This window comes from Fusarium verticillioides, chromosome 3 (assembly GCF_000149555.1).
Source record: "Fusarium verticillioides 7600 chromosome 3, whole genome shotgun sequence".
Taxonomy (NCBI): Eukaryota; Fungi; Ascomycota; class Sordariomycetes; order Hypocreales; family Nectriaceae; genus Fusarium; species Fusarium verticillioides.
In genome coordinates this window covers 547,946-566,291 of record NC_031677.1, presented here as the reverse complement: position 1 = coordinate 566,291, position 18,346 = coordinate 547,946, and the positions used below count along the sequence as shown (strand labels likewise).

The window sequence follows — 18,346 nt, the reverse complement described above, 5'->3', positions numbered from 1 at the left end:
ATATAAATCACAGCGGCTAAAGTGATCCACGGCGCATTCAACCCTGTCATTTCCACCAAGAATAGCCTACAGCAACTAGCTCAACTGACATTGACCTCCCGTCCCAGCCCCCAAGAACGTCTCCTCATCTGCACCTCCAATAACCGACTCGACAAACCCGGTATTCCCCGTCCCCTCAGGCCCAGGCGCACTCGTAGGATAATTCCAGAAGATACGCTCATGATCAACCTGAAACATCCATCGCTGCCCCCCCGTTCCCTTTGCAACGAATTCAACTATATACCCAATGTTCTTGTCGCGATACGCGCCTGTGACTGCATTCTCAGAGGATGCGTCGTAGCGCTTGCTGAGAATCAAAGAGTCTTGCGAGAAATCCTGCTCTTCGTAGGTGAGGACTTGGTTCGCTGCGCAGATCAGCCTGCCGTCGCGGTACAGTCTCGCCATTGTGTATGGCTTGCAGCCGCTCTCGCGATCAGAAAATATGCGCATTATCTGCATTGCGTAGGGACCGACTTGGGCGCGGAGATAGTATGACTCTGTCATGAAGTGGGCCCAGGAGTATAGTGTCCAGACACGATCCATGCCGCCGTTTGCAGATGGGCCGAGGATGAATTGCTCAGAAGTTGAACTGTCCTGGGAGAAGAGAGCGAGGTCTGCTTTTACAGAAGCTCTCCCCATCGGACGGACGTAGGGTACATGTGGTCCCACCTGAGGGTTGGTGTCAAGACCTGAATCTCCAGGTAGAGCCTCAAGCTGCATGGTACCTTCTACAACGCCAGGCACAGAAAAGGCCAAGACAGTCAAGGAATAGTCTCTAGTCACAGAGAACGAGACTTTGCCTCCAGTAGCTGCATCTTCCCATAGACCGGTGATGTGCCCATCTTCAGAAGTGACGATTGACTCTGGGAGGTACAGATCATGGTGCCAGGTACGGCCATCAGGCCAGACAGTGAAGATCTGAACTTTGAAGCCGCCGTGCTTTAGGCCCTCGGCACTTCTGTTGATGCCGATGGAGATGGCAGACTGGTCGTCTTTGGAGACGCCATCAAAATACCACAGCTCCCAGCCCGTTCGAGAGATTGCATCGACGAACTTGGGGAAAACATTGCCTGAGCCAGGGATGTATGGCGAAGGGGTGACTCCTTCAGTGGAGATTGAAGTCTCAATGTTGAGACGAGACATGATCTTCTCAGGCATTTTGGGCAAAAGAATGTGAGTTGTGAATAAGCGTGAGTTGAGGATGACAGATGTGAGGATGAAGGTCAAGCCACTATAGTGCAATGAAAGACTGGGTTCTCGAGACTGTATACTTCATTGACCGTCCGAGTTGATTTCTAAGCAATATCAGTCAGACTCTTCTGTGTTCGGTCGCCGCCCAAGCAAACCGAAAAAGTCCGGTCTACTTGCGATGCTTACATCGCATGGTGGCCTGCTCCTCCGCCACCGAAATTGTCCGAGCAGGATTCCTTCGACCTTCTCAACAGAGGAATTATGCTGATTCAGAACAGTTGTACCACCAATCAATAGAGACACTGTCATCATGAAACTGAACGATGGGGCTCATTGCTGCGTAGTTGAACCGACCGAGGGGAGCAAGAACATATCGGACCTCATAACGGGGTGTCAGGTCGAAGTTTTCAAAATGTAAGCGACCTAATTTGTCATCTAGGATCAAGGTCCCGAGCTTTCTTTTGTCCCCGAGACCGAATAACACCGGCATCAGTATCGCGAGCCGATGTACTTCTGATATAAGGAACAGCACTTTTCTCTATCCTACTAAAACCCTCAAACTCAACTGGTCAATTCCTCGATCAATCTCAACATTGCACACAGAGACCCATCATCGTCTCTCACCACCTTCGATCCCTTCCACCATGTCTGACAACGAGCCAATTGCCATCATCGGCAGCGCATGCCGCTTCCCAGGAGATTCTTCCTCCCCCTCCAAACTATGGGATCTCCTCAAAGCCCCCCGCGATCTGCTCACCGAGGTCCCCTCCAACCGCTACAACGCTGATGCCTTCTACCACGCTGACTCTAAGCACCACGGCACCACTAACGTGCGTCACTCGTACTTCCTCAGCGAGGACCCTGCTAGCTTTGACAACAACTTCTTCAATATCCAACCTGGTGAGGCTGAGGCTATCGATCCCCAGCAGAGACTCCTCATGGAGGTAGTGTATCAGGGCCTCTGTGCTTCTGGCCAGACTATTGAGGGACTTCGCGGGTCGTCTACTTCTGTTTATGTTGGTGTTATGTGTGATGATTGGAACGGTATTCTCACGCGTGACTTGGAGGTGTTTCCGCAGTATGGTGCTACCGGTATGGCGAGGAGTATCATGTCGAATCGCATTTCGTACTTCTTTGACTGGCATGGCCCGTCTATGACGATCGATACCGCTTGTTCGTCGAGTTTGGTAGCTGTTCATCAGGCTATCCAGACGCTGAGAAGTGGAGAGTCACAAGTCGCCATTGCAGCTGGAGCCAATCTCATTCTCACCCCAGGTATGCCCTCCAAACCCATCGATACTCGACTTCAGGATGACTGATCAAATAGGTATGTATGTCGCTGAGAGCAAGCTGTCCATGCTGTCCCCGTCAGGTAGGTCCAAAATGTGGGATCAGGATGTAAACGGCTACGCCCGAGGCGAAGGCATCGCCGCTGTCGTGCTCAAGCCTCTTAGCGCCGCGATCCGCGACAACGACCACATAGACTGCATCATCCGTGCCACGGGCGTTAACCAAGACGGCCGCACCCCAGGCCTCACCATGCCCAGCGCCGCAGCCCAAGCAGACCTCATCCGCAGCACGTATGCCCGCGCGGGTCTCGACATCAACAAGCCCGAGGACCGGCCCCAGTTCTTCCACGCCCACGGTACAGGAACACCGGCTGGCGACCCTCGTGAGGCTGAAGCTATTTACCGGGCGTTCTACTCGGACGTCAAGGATGATAAGCTCTACGTTGGTTCGATCAAGACGGTGCTGGGGCATACTGAGGGTACAGCTGGGCTCGCGAGTTTGATTGGCACGGCGCTTGCGATTCAGAACAAGACTATTCCACCGAATATGCATTTCGATGTTTTGAATCCGAAGATCAAGCCGTTTTATGACAACTTGGAGGTTCCGACCAAGGCTATTGCATGGCCTGAACCGTATCAGGGACAACCTCGTCGAGCTAGCATCAACAGCTTTGGTTAGCATCCTTTGTCTAACACTTTGTGTTTGTACTAATGCATTATAGGTTTTGGTGGTACCAATGCTCATGCCATCATCGAGGCCTACGAGCCCAGCACTACAGAGAGCGTGCCCGGTCCACTGTTCAGCCCATTGATCTTTTCCGCCTCATCCGAGGCATCTCTACGATCGCTACTCTCTTCTTATTCAGGGTATCTCAAGTCAAGCCCAGAGCTATCTCTGAAAGACCTCGCATATACCCTTCAAACAAGACGCTCGACCCTCGCCTACCGCGTCGCCATCACAGCCTCCTCCACACAAGACGCCTACACCCAGCTCGACGCCATCGTAAACGGCGAACAAGCCAGTACCGTCGGTGTCCGCCAGGTCAGCAAGGCCTCGCCCAAGATAATGGGTGTGTTTACAGGTCAGGGAGCGCAATGGCCACGAATGGGCGCGAGACTTATCGAAGAGTCTGCTTTTGCGTCAAAGCGACTTTCGGAGCTTGACGAGGCACTGTCGAGTCTTCCCAAGGATGATCGGCCTTCTTGGACTCTGCGTGAGATGATACTTGCGGATTCCAAGTCTTCGCGGATCGCTGAGGCTGCTATTTCTCAGCCTTTGTGTACAGCTGTGCAGGTTGTTTTGGTTGATCTTCTTCGACAGGCTGGTGTTGAGCTCTCCGGTGTTGTTGGCCATTCTTCCGGTTCGTGATCCTATCGCAATTATTAGCTCAAGTACTGACACAAGAGCCAGGTGAGATTGGAGCTGCTTACGCTGCTGGGCTGCTTACTGCACGAGATGCCATCCGAGTCGCCTACTACAGAGGCCTCTACGCCAAGCTCGCTCAGTCCCCCAACGGTCGCAAAGGCGCCAGTAAGTAGCTACCTAATCTCCTCAAAACTCTCATTAACATGGTTTCCCAGTGATGGCCGTTGGAACTACCTTTGACGATGCATCAGAGTTTTGTGAACTCGATGCCTTCCAAGGCCGCATCCAAGTCGCTGCTAGAAATTCGTCTTCCAGCATCACTCTCTCCGGCGACGAGGATGCTATCGTCGAAGCTATCGAGACCTTCAAAGATGAAGGCAAGTTCGCTCGTCAATTAAAGGTCGACACAGCTTATCACTCGGCTCATGTCCAGCCATGTGCTAAGCCGTACCTCAACGTCATGGAGAGATGTCAAATCGAGAGCGTTACTCCTACTTCGACCGAGTGGTACTCCAGTGTTCACGAAGGCCAGGTCATGACTGCTGAGCTACTGACCCCTCAGTATTGGGTTGATAACATGACCAGCGCTGTTCTGTTCTCTCCTGCTGTTGAGCACGCTTGGCAGGAAGGCGGTCAGTATGATCTGATCATCGAAGTTGGCCCTCATCCAGTACTCAAGACTCCCTGCCTCGATACACTCGAAGACATGACCGGAGATCGACCTACTTATTCTGGTGTCCTGGGTCGTGGCAAAGATGATATCCAGCAGTTCTCCAACGGTCTTGGCTTCATCTGGACTCAACTCGGTGCTGGATCAGTGACCTTTGAGCGCTTCGAAAAGGTCGCATCCGACTCCAAGACTATCCCATGTTTCGTCCATGACCTTCCCAATTATCCCTTTGACCACGCAAGACAGTTCATGTCCATGTCTAGGGTATCTGGCTGGTACAACAGTACGCGGCAAGCTCCTCATCCCATTCTAGGAAGACGATGTCATGATCGTGAAACATCAGACACGGTTCATTGGCGCAACGTCCTGAACCCTAAGGAGATCCCTTGGCTCCACGGCCATCAGATCCAGGGCCAAATCATCTTCCCTGCTACTGGATACATCTCAATGGCTGTTGAGGCCCTCAACATTGTCGCAGAGTCGAATCTCGGGCTTGTCACCATTGAGGATCTTCGCGTCGGTCGAGCCCTTGCTTTCAGCGATGATGACGCAAGTGTCGAGTCGACATTTGATCTAAGAATCATCAGCCGCTCTGAAACGGAGATTGAAGCTGACTTCTCATGCTACTCGGGCCATCCTCAGAATCACACAACAAGCATGGTTCTCAACGCAACAGCTCACATCAAGGCCTCGCTCTCTGCACCAACCGCCCACGAACTCCCAAACATCAAAGTCGACGACTTTAATCTTCGTGAGGTTGAGGTTGACAGGTTCTACAACTTCCTCGGCCGCCTGGGATACAACTACTCCTGGCCCTTTCACGGCACCACCAGCATCCGCCGAAGGGCAAACTATGCGACAGGTACTCTGGAGGACCAGTCTGGCTCAGAGTGGGAGGACCAGCTGCTTGTTCACCCTGGTATGCTAGATACTGCTCTCCAGACCACCTTCGTCGCACTCTGCTGTCCAGGTGATCAGCGCATGTGGGCTCTTCACCTGCCTACGAGCTTCCGCTCCATTGTCATCAACCCATACTTCACCTCTGCCGGTATTGGAAAGCACAAGGGGTTCCTGTACCAGTCTGTCGCTGTCGAGGAGACTAAGGCCGACAAGATCGTTGTTGAACTGGACTTGCTCTCCGAGGAGACTGGCGATACATTCCTCCAGATCGAAGGCATGGAGATTGTTCCATTCTCGCCTGCCACTCCAGAGAACGACGCCGTTTTGTTCTCTCGTTTTGACTATAGACTTGCTAACCCTGATGGTGAGCTCACGGCTGCTGAGTATGTCTTCAAGGAGGAGGAAAAAAGGATAGCTCTTGACTCTGAGCGCATTGCCTTTTACTACCTTCGTCGACTGGTCGAGACTATCACTCCCGAGGAGAAGGCCAATACCCTTCCTCACTACCGATATCTTTTAGACTGGGCAGCGCATGTAGTCAGTCAGGTTAACAACGAAAAGAATCCTCACGTCCCCTCGAGTGCTCAAAAGGATACCCATGAAGAGATCAAAGAGCTTATCAAGAAGTAAGTATAAAGATAGCCTGAAGGCAACTGTGGGCCCGAGAAACAAAACTAATTAATCGACAGGCGTTATGAAGCTGTAGATGTTCGCCTTTCAGAATCAGTCGGCGAGAATCTCCCTCAGGTCATTCGCGACAGCGGCAACATTCTCGAGTACATGACGAAGGATAATATGCTTGACGATGTCTATGAAGAAGGCTTTGGGCTTGATCTTGTGAACAAGTACATCGCACATATGACAGCTCAGATCGCACACCGATACCCTCGCATGAACATTCTCGAGATTGGTACGAACGACCCTTCCATACCAACTGTGTTCTAATACTAACATGACTCAGGTGCCGGAACTGGTGGTGTAACCCGAGAGATCCTCCCCCGTCTGGGCTCAGCCTTCTCAACATACACCTACACCGACGTCTCGGGCGGTTTCTTCGACACAGCTCAAGAGCGCTTCAAAGACTTTGCTGACCGAATGATCTTCAAGGCCTTCGACATGAACATGAGTCCTGGCTCTCAAGGCTTCACTGAAGGAACATACGACCTCATCCTCGCTTCCAACGTTCTCCACGCCACTTCGGAGCTAGAGGACATGATGAAGCATGTGAGAAGTTTCCTCAAGCCCGGTGGTTTCCTCATCATTCTTGAGACCGTTAACAACGACTGTTTACGTGTTGGGCTACCTATGGGTGGTCTTCCTGGCTGGTGGCTTGGTGTAGACGATGGTCGAAGGTGGGGTCCTACCCTTACACTGCCGCAGTGGGATTCTTTGCTTTGGAAGTGCGGATTTGGTGGTATTGATACTACCACGCCGCCAGTTCACAAGATCCTTCCGGGGCATGTCTTTTGTTCCCAGGCTCTTGATGAGCGAGTTGAGATTCTTCGATCGCCCTTGAACTATCTCTCCGATCTCCCTGAGACCAAGTCTACAGAGCTAGCGATCGTTGGCGGAGAGACACTGAAGGTTCACAGGATCTGCGAGCAGATTTCTCGCCGCCTCAGACCAAAGTACACGAACATCGCACGTTTCAACTCTATTGAGGAGCTCAACGCCAGTGGTCTTACAGACTCCTGCACTGTCCTGTCTGTCACCGAACTCGACGAGCCAGTGTTTGCCAACATGACGTCTGCCAAGTTTGAGGCTCTGAGAACCTTGTGGAAGCAAGCCGGTAGCATCCTCTGGGTTACTTCGGGCGCCAGAGCTGAGAACCCTCACTCTTACATGACCACTGGAGTCGGACGCTGCATGCGCTTCGAGTACCCCAACATCACCCTCCAAGCCCTCGACATCAAGACATTAACCGACCGTACTCCCGAACTCATCGCTGATCACCTTTTGAGACTGGAGCTCTTGGATAAGTGGTCCAAAGAGCTTCGATCAGAGGAGCTGCTCTGGTCTCTGGAGCCTGAGATCTACATTGAGGACGACACTAGCATCATTCCACGACTGTATCCCTATGACTCTGGAAACGCACGATACAACGCCGATCGTCGCAATGTCACCAAGGATGGGAACCTTGAGAGTGATAAGATTGTGTTCTTTGAGAGCGAAGGCAAATGGGAGGTACAGCACGCTTCTCCTCTTCATATTCCGGAGGGACTTCCCTTCTCTGCCAAGTTGAAGACCATTCGCATCACACATTTCTCACCTGCTACTGTCAGCGTTACTCCTGGTGTTAGCTTGATGGCTTGCGTTGGTATCGACACAGCTTCCGGCGAGCGAGTTCTCGCTGTTACTCACATCGCCGAGTCTCCTGTATCTGTCCCAGCAGATTGGTGCATTCCCCTTGGAGAGCTCGATGCAGCTGATACGCTGGCCAACGTGTCTGCTTTCCTTATTGCCTCTAGCATCCTCAACCATTTGTCCGCCGAGGAGACTCTTGTCACCCATGACGCTCCCTCTCATCTGGCTTCTGCGTTGGAAGGTCTCGCTAAGGAGTCTTCTGTTACTGTCTTCTTCACTACTTCTGATAAGAATAACGCGAAGGGATGGCAGTATATCAACAACCACCTGCCTGAGCGTGTCATCAAGGCAGTTATGCCCAAGTCAGCAACCAAGTTCATTAACCTATCGCAGGACGTCAACGCGAAGGACACTGGCCGCGTCATCTCGTCGTGCCTACCTCGATACTGTGAGACCATCAACTCAGAGCGCCTCTTTGAGTCAGGCAAGGAGATTCGTAAGTCTGTCTCCAAGGAAGACGTCTCCATTGTGTTCAACCGAGCCTTTTACGAAGCCAAGTCGCTCTCAAGCACAGCTATTGACGCAAACCTGATCTCTTTGAAGGACATATCTGGTGTCAGTGCAGCTGAAGTCCGCTTCGCTGTCGTCGACTGTACTGAGTCCTCCATCACGGCCTCTGTTCGTCCCATCGACGATGGGAGAATCTTCCAGGCTGACAAGACCTTCCTTCTCGTTGGTCTATCAGGTGAGCTTGGTCAATCGCTTTGCAAGTGGATGGTCAAGCAAGGAGCTCGAAGCATTGTCCTTACCAGTCGTCGTCCCGACGTATCTCAACACTTCCTTGACGAAGTGGCTGCTATGGGCGCTACAGTCAAGGTTCTCTCCATGTAAGTACCTCTCAATCCATCATTTTAAACAATACTGACATGGCCAGGGACGTCACCGATCGCGACTCACTCCACGCATGTGTCGACACCGTCAAGAAGACCCTCCCTCCTATAGCAGGCGTCGTCAATGGCGCCATGGTGCTTCGAGACGCGCTCTTCGATAAGATGTCCTACGAAGACTTCATGAAAGTCCTTAAACCCAAGGTCCTAGGCTCTCAGCTCCTCGACGAGATGTTCTACGACACACCCCTCGACTTCTTCATCTTCTTCTCCTCCACCACTGCCGTTATGGGAAACAGCGGTCAGAGTAATTACATCGCTGGCAACATGTTCATGAACGCCTTAGCAGCACAGCGCAAGAAGCGCGGTGTAGCCGCTTCTTCCATTGACATCAGCTCCATCATCGGTCTAGGCTACGTGGAGAGAGCTGAGGATCTGAGTGAGGATACTTTTATCAAGATGGGCTACAGACCCATGTCAGAACAGGACCTGCAGAAGCTGTTTGCCGAGGCTATTGTTCTTGGAAGACCTGAGTGCGATGAGGTTTGTGAGCTCGTGACGGGTGTCACACCTATCTATGAAGATGCTCAGGCTGGTGATCAGTACTTGAAGGATGTCAAGTTTGGACACTTCCTTATGGAGCATTTGGATACGCAGGCTTATGCTGGAAAGACATCTACTGTGCCTGTGAGGGTACAGTTGTCTGATGTCAAGACCAGAGCTGACGCCGTGGCTATCATCAAAGGTATGTTCTCTTCACCAACTCTATTGAACATTGCTAACGGTATAAGATTCTTTCATTGTTCGGCTCCGACGTGTGTTGGCTGTTGGGCCAGATGAGATCATCAACGAAAAGGTCACCCTTGTCGAACAAGGTGTTGACTCTTTGATGGCCGTCGAAATCCGCTCTTGGTTCATCAAAGAACTTGACGTCGACATTCCCGTTCTCAAGATCCTCGGTGGAATGTCCGTTCCCGACCTCATCGAAGAATCCCTAAATCTCATCCCCGACTCCATCCTCGACGTATCATCCCTCGAAGCAGGCAGCGCCCCAACCACTCAACCCCCCAAGCCCACCCTCCAAACAGCCCGCGTCACACCACCTGAGAGCTCTTACAGCACAAGTGACAATAGCAGGCAGCAGACTGGCTCAGACTCCTCCCGCTCACCAATCGACACGCCCCTCACATCGATGGAGAGCCAAGAACTTACTAAAGAGGAAGACAGTACGGACAACTCCACTCCCCTAAAGACCTTTCCTAACGAGCTGTCCAGCATCATGTCCTACGGTCAAGCAGGCTTCTGGTTTCTAAACGATTACCTCGTCGACAAGAGGGCGTTCAACATGGCTGTCATGTTGAAGCTCACGGGCCAGATCCGCGTGCAGGCTCTAGAGAAGGCTGTGAACCTCATTGCGGAACGGCATGAGATTTTGAGGACGAGGTTCTTTTGGGGTAATGACGGTGATGAGAGGACGCCTTTGCAGGGTATCAACCCGGCGGATCTGAATTTGGTCACGAAGAGGGTGGTTGATGAGGGAGAAGCAGAGATGGAGTTGAAGAAGCTTCATGATGAGGAGTGGGATTTGAGTGGTGGTGAAGGAGTCAAGATCACTTTACTGTCGTTATCCGATAATGTTCATTTTCTTTTGTTGGGTATGCATCACATTTACATCGACGGATACAGCTTCAGTGTCTTCTTTAAGGACCTTGAAGTTGCTTACACAAAACACGCGCTCCCTTCTCTTCCAGTCGAGTCACAGTATCGATCGTTTGCACTTCAGCAACGACAGATGTATGCGAACGGCGATCTCACCAAATCCATCGAGTACTATCGACGAAGTTTTCCCAAAGAGTTTACGCCTATTCAGCTTTTCCCTTTCGCTCTCACGCCTGCGAGGCAGTTCGCCAACGACTATTCTCAACATGAGGTCAAGATGAGTATTGATACAGAACTGGCTACCAAGGTTCGACAACTCGCCCGCGTCAATCGCTCAACTTCATTTCACGTCTACCTCGCGGCCTTGGAGCTTCTTCTCTTCACCCTCCTCCCCAACGCAGAGGAAGTCTTCATCGGTATCGCCGACGCCAACCGCGGTGATAAGAAGTTCATGGGCAGTCTCGGCTTCTTCCTAAACCTCCTCCCTCTGCGCTTCCGCCGTAAGAGGCGCGGTACTCAACTCAGCTCCATCATCCAGACTGCCCGTGACACAGCATACGGAGCACTCCAGCACTCCCAGCTGCCCTTTGACGTTCTTCTTCGGGAACTTAACGTTCCAAGATCTGACAAGTACACGCCTATCTTCCAGGTCTTCATGGACTATAGACAGGTTGTCCAGGAACGGTCGTCGTGGGGAGGCTGCAGGCTTCATGGAGAGAAGTGGCATAATGCTGGGACGGGATATGACATTGCTTTGGAGGTTAACGAGAATATCACGACTGATACTCTTTTGGGGCTGAGACTTCAGGAGCAGCTTTACTCGGAGGAGCACACTGCGCTTCTACTTCGCTCGTACTTGAGTGTGTTGGAGTACATGGTCCAAGGGACTAACAAGGCTGCTGATACTACGCCGGCGTGGTCGAAGGATGATATCCAGGTCGCTTTGGATGCCGGAAAGGGTAAGTCACTTCCATCTCCAAGCTCTGCGATGCCCGACAGGTAATACTAACTATCATACTAGCACCCGAATTCCTACCAAAGTGGCAGCCAACCATCAGTCATCACATTGACCAGATCATCCAAACCAACACTACCAAAGTCGCTCTCAAGGACGGTAATGGTGCCGTACTCACGTATGAGCAAATGGGCAAGCGGATCAACTCCATCGCCCAAGCACTCATCGACGCTGGAACTACTCAAGGCACAGTAGTCGGAGTCTTCCAAGAACCCTCCTCCGACTGGATCTGCTCCCTTCTCGCCATCTTCAAAGCTGGAGCAGTCTACGTTCCTCTCGATCTACGCAACTCCATTCCTCGCTTGACTAGGATCGTCAAAGCGTCTCGACCATCGCTCATCATCACGGATCATACGACTGATGACAAGGTTGAGCTCATTGGTGCCAAATTCATCACCCAGCTTCGATTATACAAGGTTGTGGATCAGGAGTTCAGAGAGCCGAACCGTGCAAAATCTGGATCTCTCGCTGTCATTCTCTTCACTAGCGGTTCTACAGGTGAACCCAAGGGTCTCATGATGACACATACCAATCTTCTCTCATACGCCGAAGTCTCAAGCAAGACTTTCTCCAAGTCCGTTGAAAGTCTTGTGGTCCTGCAGCAGAGTCCCTTCAGCTTTGACTTTTCACTTGATCAGACCGTGGCTGCGTTGGCGAACGGTGGATGTCTTTGCATCGTACCAGCAAGCAAGAGAGGCGATCCTGATGAGATCAGCAAGATCATGGTCAAAGAGAGTGTTACTTACACTACTGCTACACCTTCTGAGTATGATCTGTGGTTGCGATACAGTACCAGCACTCTGCGGCAATGCACTTCGTGGAAGTATGCTTTTTCTGGCGGCGAAGCGATGAGCCACAAACTTGCCCGCGAGTTTGGAGCGTTGAGCCTGAAGAACCTTCACGTCTTCAATGGCTATGGTCCCGCTGAGACGACAATCCTCTCTCATCGCATCGATCTCAAGTACACGGACCCTCATCTTCCAGACCCCCTTCCAGCAGGTTACCCCATGCCTGGCTTCTCCGTATGCGTCGTCGATGAGAAGATGCGCCCTGTTCCTCTCGGCGTGCAGGGTGAGATTATCCTCGGTGGCCCATGCATCGTCTCTGGCTATCTCAACATGCCTGACTCCACCAAAGACAAGTTCTTGCCGGATACCTTCTTCGGAACTAGTGGAAAGGTTTACCGCAGTGGAGATCGTGGTCGTTTATGCCAAGATGGTTTGCTGTTCTGTGATGGTCGTCTCGAGGGCAGCAACATGATCAAGCTTCGAGGGTTCCGAGTCGAGTTAGATGAAGTTGAAAAGACTATCATCAGTCACTCGGCTGGTGCACTCTCTCACGCAGTAGTTACGCTGCGAGGCACTGAGGAGGGTCGCTATCTCGCAACCCATGTCGTTTTTGCTCCCGAGGTCGCAGAGCACAATCAAGAAGGCATCATGAAAGCTCTCCGTCAAACCCTTCCTCTCCCTCCCTACATGCGCCCTTCCGTCTTCCAGGTCCTTTCCGACATCCCACGAACCGCCCATCTCAAGATCGACAGAAAGGCCATTCAAGAAATGCCCGTCCAGATTTCTGCCTCGCACGACTCCGGAATTCTGACTGTTGCGGAAAAGGCACTCAGTGAGCTTTGGCGTCGAGTCTTGCCTCTCGATCCTGGGTCTCTTACCCCAGAGTCTGACTTCTTCCTCATCGGAGGTAATTCTATTCTGCTCGTGAAGCTACAGGCGTTGCTGAGACAGACTTTCAAGACAGCACCGAAACTAGTTACGCTTATGGGCGCTAGTACTCTTGGTGCAATGGCTGTTGTTCTTGAGAGCTGTGGATCTGTCGGTGCGATTGATTGGGACCGAGAGACCGCGCTTCCAGATGATCTTCAGGGTACTAGGATGCTGCACCCTGTGAACAAGATTACCGACATCACCGTCCTCCTTACTGGTTCCGCGGGTTACCTCGGTCGTCATCTCGTACCAGCCCTCGTCGAAGATCCTCGAGTTACACAAGTCCATTGCCTGTTACGCTCAGTGGACAACGAAAAGCTGAGTACCAATTCAAGCAGTAAAGTCAGAGTTATCGGAAGCGACCTTTCGAAGCCCAACCTTGGTCTTTCCGACTCAACTTACTCTCGTCTTGCTGAAGAAACCGATGTGATTATTCACTCTGCAGCTAATCGGTCTTTCTGGGACAGATACGAAGTTCTCAGGGCGGACAACGTGGACTCGGTGAAAGACTTGGTCAGATTCGCCGCTTCTTCTGGCCGCTCGATCCCATTGCACTTCTTGTCATCTGGAGCTGTGAATATGTATGAAGGAGACGGTCTGACTCCACCGATTGATGGTAGCGACGGTTACGTGGCTACAAAATGGGCTTCAGAGGCATTCCTTCGAAACGCTTCTGGTTCATTCGGCCTTCCCGTCTACGTACACCGTCCAACCGTGAGTAGTACGGCGCAACCCAAAGAAGGCCAAGCCTCGATCGTCAACCAACTCTTCAGCATCGTCAAGTCCCTTGGCGTCCGACCATCTTTTGAGGGAGTCACCGGCTCGGTACATGTACTTCCAACCGGTGTCATTGTCAAGGCTATCCAGGACTCTGTCTTGAGCTCGACTGCTGGAGGAGAAGGATATAACATTGTGCAACATGAAGCACATCAACGCGCTGTCGTGGAGGATTTCGCAGCTTCCGTGCGCGCTGACGATAGTTTAAACAGTCTTCCTACCATTTCTATCTTAGATTGGTTTGGCAAGGCAAAGAAGGCTGGTTTCTCTTATTTCCTTGCGTCTCAGAATTTGGTTATGGGTGAGGGTGAGGGTCACTTAGTTTCAAGGCGTTGATGTTGCTATTTCAACAATTTATTTCATTTGTTAGGTCCGGTACACAATTAGATTGCAACAGTTCATTGTAGATCAATTCACAAGATGCCATGTTTCATAAAGTCTGATTTTGTGGATTCCCTCTAATTCAAGGCATCAGGCCGCTACCTTGTAAAAAGAGACGTGTTCAAATATGCAATATGGAATAATAATTCTTGCCAGAATCACACAGGCTACCCACTACTTCATAACCACTTTATGACGAGCTAACAGTATCGAACCCTAAACTCGGTAATAGGCACCGAGGTCTAGAGTTTTCTTTCCTCCCCTTACCCCTCCCTACCTACACCTCTAAAGTAGCTAGTAATTTTATTAGTCATCTCAACCTAAACATCTCAGCCCTTCAGCACTCACTATGTGAGAAATATCTATCCCTTATTAAGCAAGAGATTCATTGAAACGCTCATGCATCAAATGCTCTACCAGTCTTGGGTGAATAGTCGGCTTGGTAGGCTTGTCGATCGTACGTCTTGCCAGTTTCGCGTGATCCTTCGTCACTGTACGCTTTGCCAGCTGCGGCTGGTCGGTCGGTCGATCCTTGTTTGTCATTGAACGCTTTGCGAGATGTGGCTGATTTGTTGGCTTATCGTTCTTTGGATCCGTGGCCTTCTGTTGAGCAGCAAGTCTTATCAGTCGCAGCATATTAGTTGGGCTCCTATATCTAGTATGGTGTGTCTACTTACCCTTGAACGGCTCCGAAAAGGAGACAAGAAAGGATGATGGACTTGAAGATCAACATTGTTCCTCTTGGTGGGATTCTTAAAGGAGTCTAGTGCCAGTGTTGCTGTTCTTAAGATGATTCATTTCCAGCAGTTATCATCTATATTTATAATATACAGGGTGGCATCTCCCAGCCCGTATCCTTAGTACCCTGCCTATACATAGTTCACCGGGGATTCAATAGAGTTTACAATTTACACCACGTAGTCGGGTAAGGTGGGATTTTAGCTTCGGCACTCATACACCATCAGCCGATAAATAAATGTCAATACCACCCGAAAATACCAAAGCGCCAGTTTGATTGCCTTCTAGCCGGGTTCTGACAAGTACTACACACTGGGTTCTCATGGTTGGAGATTGAGATCAGTACCGTGTGTTTCGTAAGGCTGCTTCTTTTCACGTTACAGTTGCCAGCTCTCAATAGCAGAGTTACTGTCTCGAGCCTACCTAATTTTTATTTTCTTATTATAGGCCTCCAGTCACTGGTTTATATAAGTCATAGTTGATGAAAGTGTCCTGTATCCCAGACTCTACCATGGCGCTATGTCACCAACTCTTGCAAGTTTGCGAAAGGAGTAAGTGACGTCCAATTTCTCAGGGGTCAATGCGCACGTGAGCCGTCCCAACTGGCTGGGTACTGGGTATATGCCTGCAGCTTTATGTAACAGTAGCAGCGGCTCGTACTCCATGATTTGACGCTCCTAAAGTATAAATCTTTCTCGGCTCTATTATTTTGCCCTACGGCCGTTATCCCTAAGCTACTCCCTTTCTTGACACTCGCTTGCCTCGTGTTAATAATCTTACCTCATGTCGGCTCGTACTCCATAATTTGCCCCCTGAAAAGTGTAAATCCTTTCGGCTCTATTATTTTGCCCTGCGCGCGGATGGAGGGTGGCAAAGGAGAGAGCGGCAATCATGACCGGCGTTTGCAAAGAAAAGGATCTGTGCTTTATCGGGCCATTAAATGACTTGTCTCCAATCACACGAGTATTATACGAGCTAATGTGGCTAATACGAGGTCAACGACTGATGAAAAGAGATCGCCCTACGCATGACGGCCTCAGCTTACATCGCCTCGTCTGTGCTCAGGCATGTTGAACTTGGGCCTTTCTAGTTGCTTTTCATGCCATCTTTCGACCCGCGGAGGCGTTTTGAGCCGATGAGGTTACTTTTAATGTTGGCCATCTGTGTCCCTCAGCCATGAGACAATGGCTTATTAACAATGCGTGGGAGTCACAAGCGTATTTACTCACACAGATAATGGATAATAATATCAGGGCATGAATTGCGGATGTAATTAGTTAGATGATAATTAAGCTCGAAAGTCTTGATACCTCAGAACTGGCCGAGCTATCCGTAAATATAACCCCCAGGGAATGAAACTTCTCAGGTTCGAGTAATTCAGAATTGAGTTCCTCTTTTTGAAATACACTGGCAAAGCCAATTCGCCTATAATTCGTCATAGGCAAGGCACAAAGAATCGGCTCCAGAACAAGGCAGTTCAAATATGGAGACGGATTGCGCGAAGACTCAAACGCGAGAAGCGTAAGCTTTGTGCCTTTGCTGAAAATAATGCCCAAATGATCTCTTAGAAGAATTATATCGAGGTTTATCCCGTTCTCCAAAATGACAGTTGAATTCCGTTTTGACCTTGCGTGAGAGTAGGTAACATGAGTCAAAACTCCTTGCAAATGTAGTTGGCCCTGCGAAAACCCATCTTGTTCGAATTTAATATGCATGAAAGTCTTGGGGATCACCTCGGAAAGTAAGTTAGTGAAAAGCACAGGACCATCAAGAGAGGCCCACGACCATGATGGTGCTCGATGATCTCGACTCCGCTTCATGACCGGGCTTTCTACCGAGAATCCCATCTGCTTTTCAAGACCAGCATTCCACATACCAAAGGCGTAGTCTGCATGAATAAAAGGCTTGAAATAGTTGGCGATACCCATGAAAGCAGGAAGTTTGTCCGTTATGAAAGTGAAGTGGCTATCCGAATAGCCCTGGACTACACGGTTCCACTGTCGGAACACGGTGCATGGTACACATTTTCCCCGCGACCAGGTCAACAAATTCGTTAAAAGTTCTGGAAGTAGGGCCTTGAAAGAACCAGCGAAAGGGATACCAGTTGGGAATGCTTCGCATTTCAGTTCTTGGTGGCATTCCCAGAATACCTGTTCTTCTGCAAAGTAAATCACTCTTGGGGCAAGCATTCTCTCTTGAAATACCCATCCTCTCTTGAAGAAAGCTGTGTGTCGCAGCTGCCGCTCAGTATAGAGAGTGTCGATGATGTTAAATGTCTGGCTCCGGGTGTCGTGAAGAGGTTTCGCTCGGACACATCCTGGGCGGATGCTTTCGGCAATCCTGTTCCGAAACAATCCACCATCTGGACCATCAGATGCCGAAGCGGCAATGTTGCATAGTCCATTGGAGTACACTAAGCCCATACATGCAGACTCACGCTCCCAGTCTTCATGAGAATCTTGGATAATACACAATGCATCGATCCATAGGTATCTTACGCCGAGGGCACGAGCGACAACTATAGTATCTCTGAATGTTTTTGGGAGTGTTCGTATCGCCCAGCCTCGAAGCAAGTCATCAATATTGGAGGATAAAAGCCGAGGTTGCTTTTTTGCATCCCATCTGTAGCTCAGCGTGATGTACGTGCGGGTCTGACTGGCATTCTGTGGTCGCAAAACAATTTTGCAAATTTCATCTTTGGATCGACCTATGTCTAGCAAACGCGTAGGTTGCCAGGGCGAAACATCCCTTGTACAGCCGCTCGATTCGTGACCCATCTGGCATGACTTTATCCATTTGGAGATCAACCTAAGCGTGGAAGCGGATGAGGTAGAGGATGGCAGTGATGGCCGAGCATCATATCGAACCCAGTAGTTGTCTTCCATCAAAATCAGCCTTCTGTCAATGTGGACTGTGTGTACCTCATGCTTCAAAAAGAGACAACACTACTCACCGTTTCTTGGCATTAATTCGAATGGTACCCAGTTTGAGTGCTCTTTCGAGCCGGGGCAACAAATCATGAAAAGGATTGCAGGTGAATCATGGTCGTGCTGGACCATGTAATGCATGCCGTCCCAATCTATTTCCGAACCCTCCTTCCAGGTAGGTTCAGACTCGACACTAGTCACCTTGCCTGAAACAAGCATGTCCCATACTCTGCAACAGACGTAACAGTTCTGTGAGGATGCTTTTCGAAACGACTCCAATGACTCGTGGTGCCGTCGCATAGGCCACAAAGAGCTATTGCGCCTTTCCTCCTCCCAGCTGGCCTGGTCGAAGTGTAGAGCACGTGTGCAAGTCGAGCAAAGGGTGCTATAGGTCATACTGAAAAAGGTCCACAGAAAACCTTGGTTATTGTCAATGATGTGCCTCAAAGGGATCAAAAGCTTGAGTCGAGAATTAACTCTAGAAA

General features: G+C 50.4%; 4 protein-coding genes across 4 annotated transcripts; 1 reads left to right on the top strand and 3 right to left on the bottom strand.

Annotated features, from left to right (window-relative positions):
- Positions 1–75: 75 nt before the first annotated feature.
- Positions 76–1,197, bottom strand: FVEG_12609 (hypothetical protein; the record flags this gene model as incomplete). The annotated part of the gene is made up of 1 exon (XM_018901959.1): positions 76–1,197. One exon carries the CDS (start codon positions 1,195–1,197, stop codon positions 76–78), a length of 1,122 nt encoding a protein of 373 aa, XP_018760577.1.
- Positions 1,198–1,874: 677 nt separating this feature from the next.
- Positions 1,875–14,151, top strand: FVEG_12610 (hypothetical protein; the record flags this gene model as incomplete). Its single annotated transcript, XM_018901960.1, has 10 exons — positions 1,875–2,505; positions 2,558–3,193; positions 3,242–3,880; positions 3,931–4,050; positions 4,101–6,081; positions 6,145–6,365; positions 6,417–8,646; positions 8,694–9,391; positions 9,438–11,264; positions 11,327–14,151. 10 exons carry the CDS (start codon positions 1,875–1,877, stop codon positions 14,149–14,151), a joined length of 11,808 nt encoding a protein of 3,935 aa, XP_018760578.1.
- An 83-nt stretch (positions 14,152–14,234) lies between these two features.
- On the bottom strand, positions 14,235–14,971 carry FVEG_17310 (hypothetical protein). The gene is made up of 3 exons (XM_018906567.1): positions 14,874–14,971; positions 14,545–14,815; positions 14,235–14,490 (listed from the first exon to the last, which is right to left on the bottom strand). Exons 1-2 carry the CDS (start codon positions 14,927–14,929, stop codon positions 14,569–14,571), a joined length of 303 nt encoding a protein of 100 aa, XP_018760579.1. The 5' UTR covers positions 14,930–14,971; the 3' UTR covers positions 14,235–14,490; positions 14,545–14,568.
- Positions 14,972–16,211: 1,240 nt separating this feature from the next.
- Positions 16,212–17,711, bottom strand: FVEG_17311 (hypothetical protein; the record flags this gene model as incomplete). The annotated part of the gene is made up of 1 exon (XM_018906568.1): positions 16,212–17,711. The coding sequence occupies one exon, from the start codon at positions 17,709–17,711 to the stop codon at positions 16,212–16,214; it is 1,500 nt and encodes a 499-aa protein (XP_018760580.1).
- Between the last annotated feature and the right edge of the window lie 635 nt (positions 17,712–18,346).

Coding starts and splice junctions, on each gene's coding strand:
- FVEG_17310 (XM_018906567.1), bottom strand. CDS start 14,929: ATGTTGATCTTCAAGTCCATCATCCTTTCTTGTCTCCTTTTCGGAGCC. Junction 14,816..14,873: donor CTTTTCGGAGCCGTTCAAGG/GTAAGTAGACAC, acceptor GCGACTGATAAG/ACTTGCTGCTCAACAGAAGG.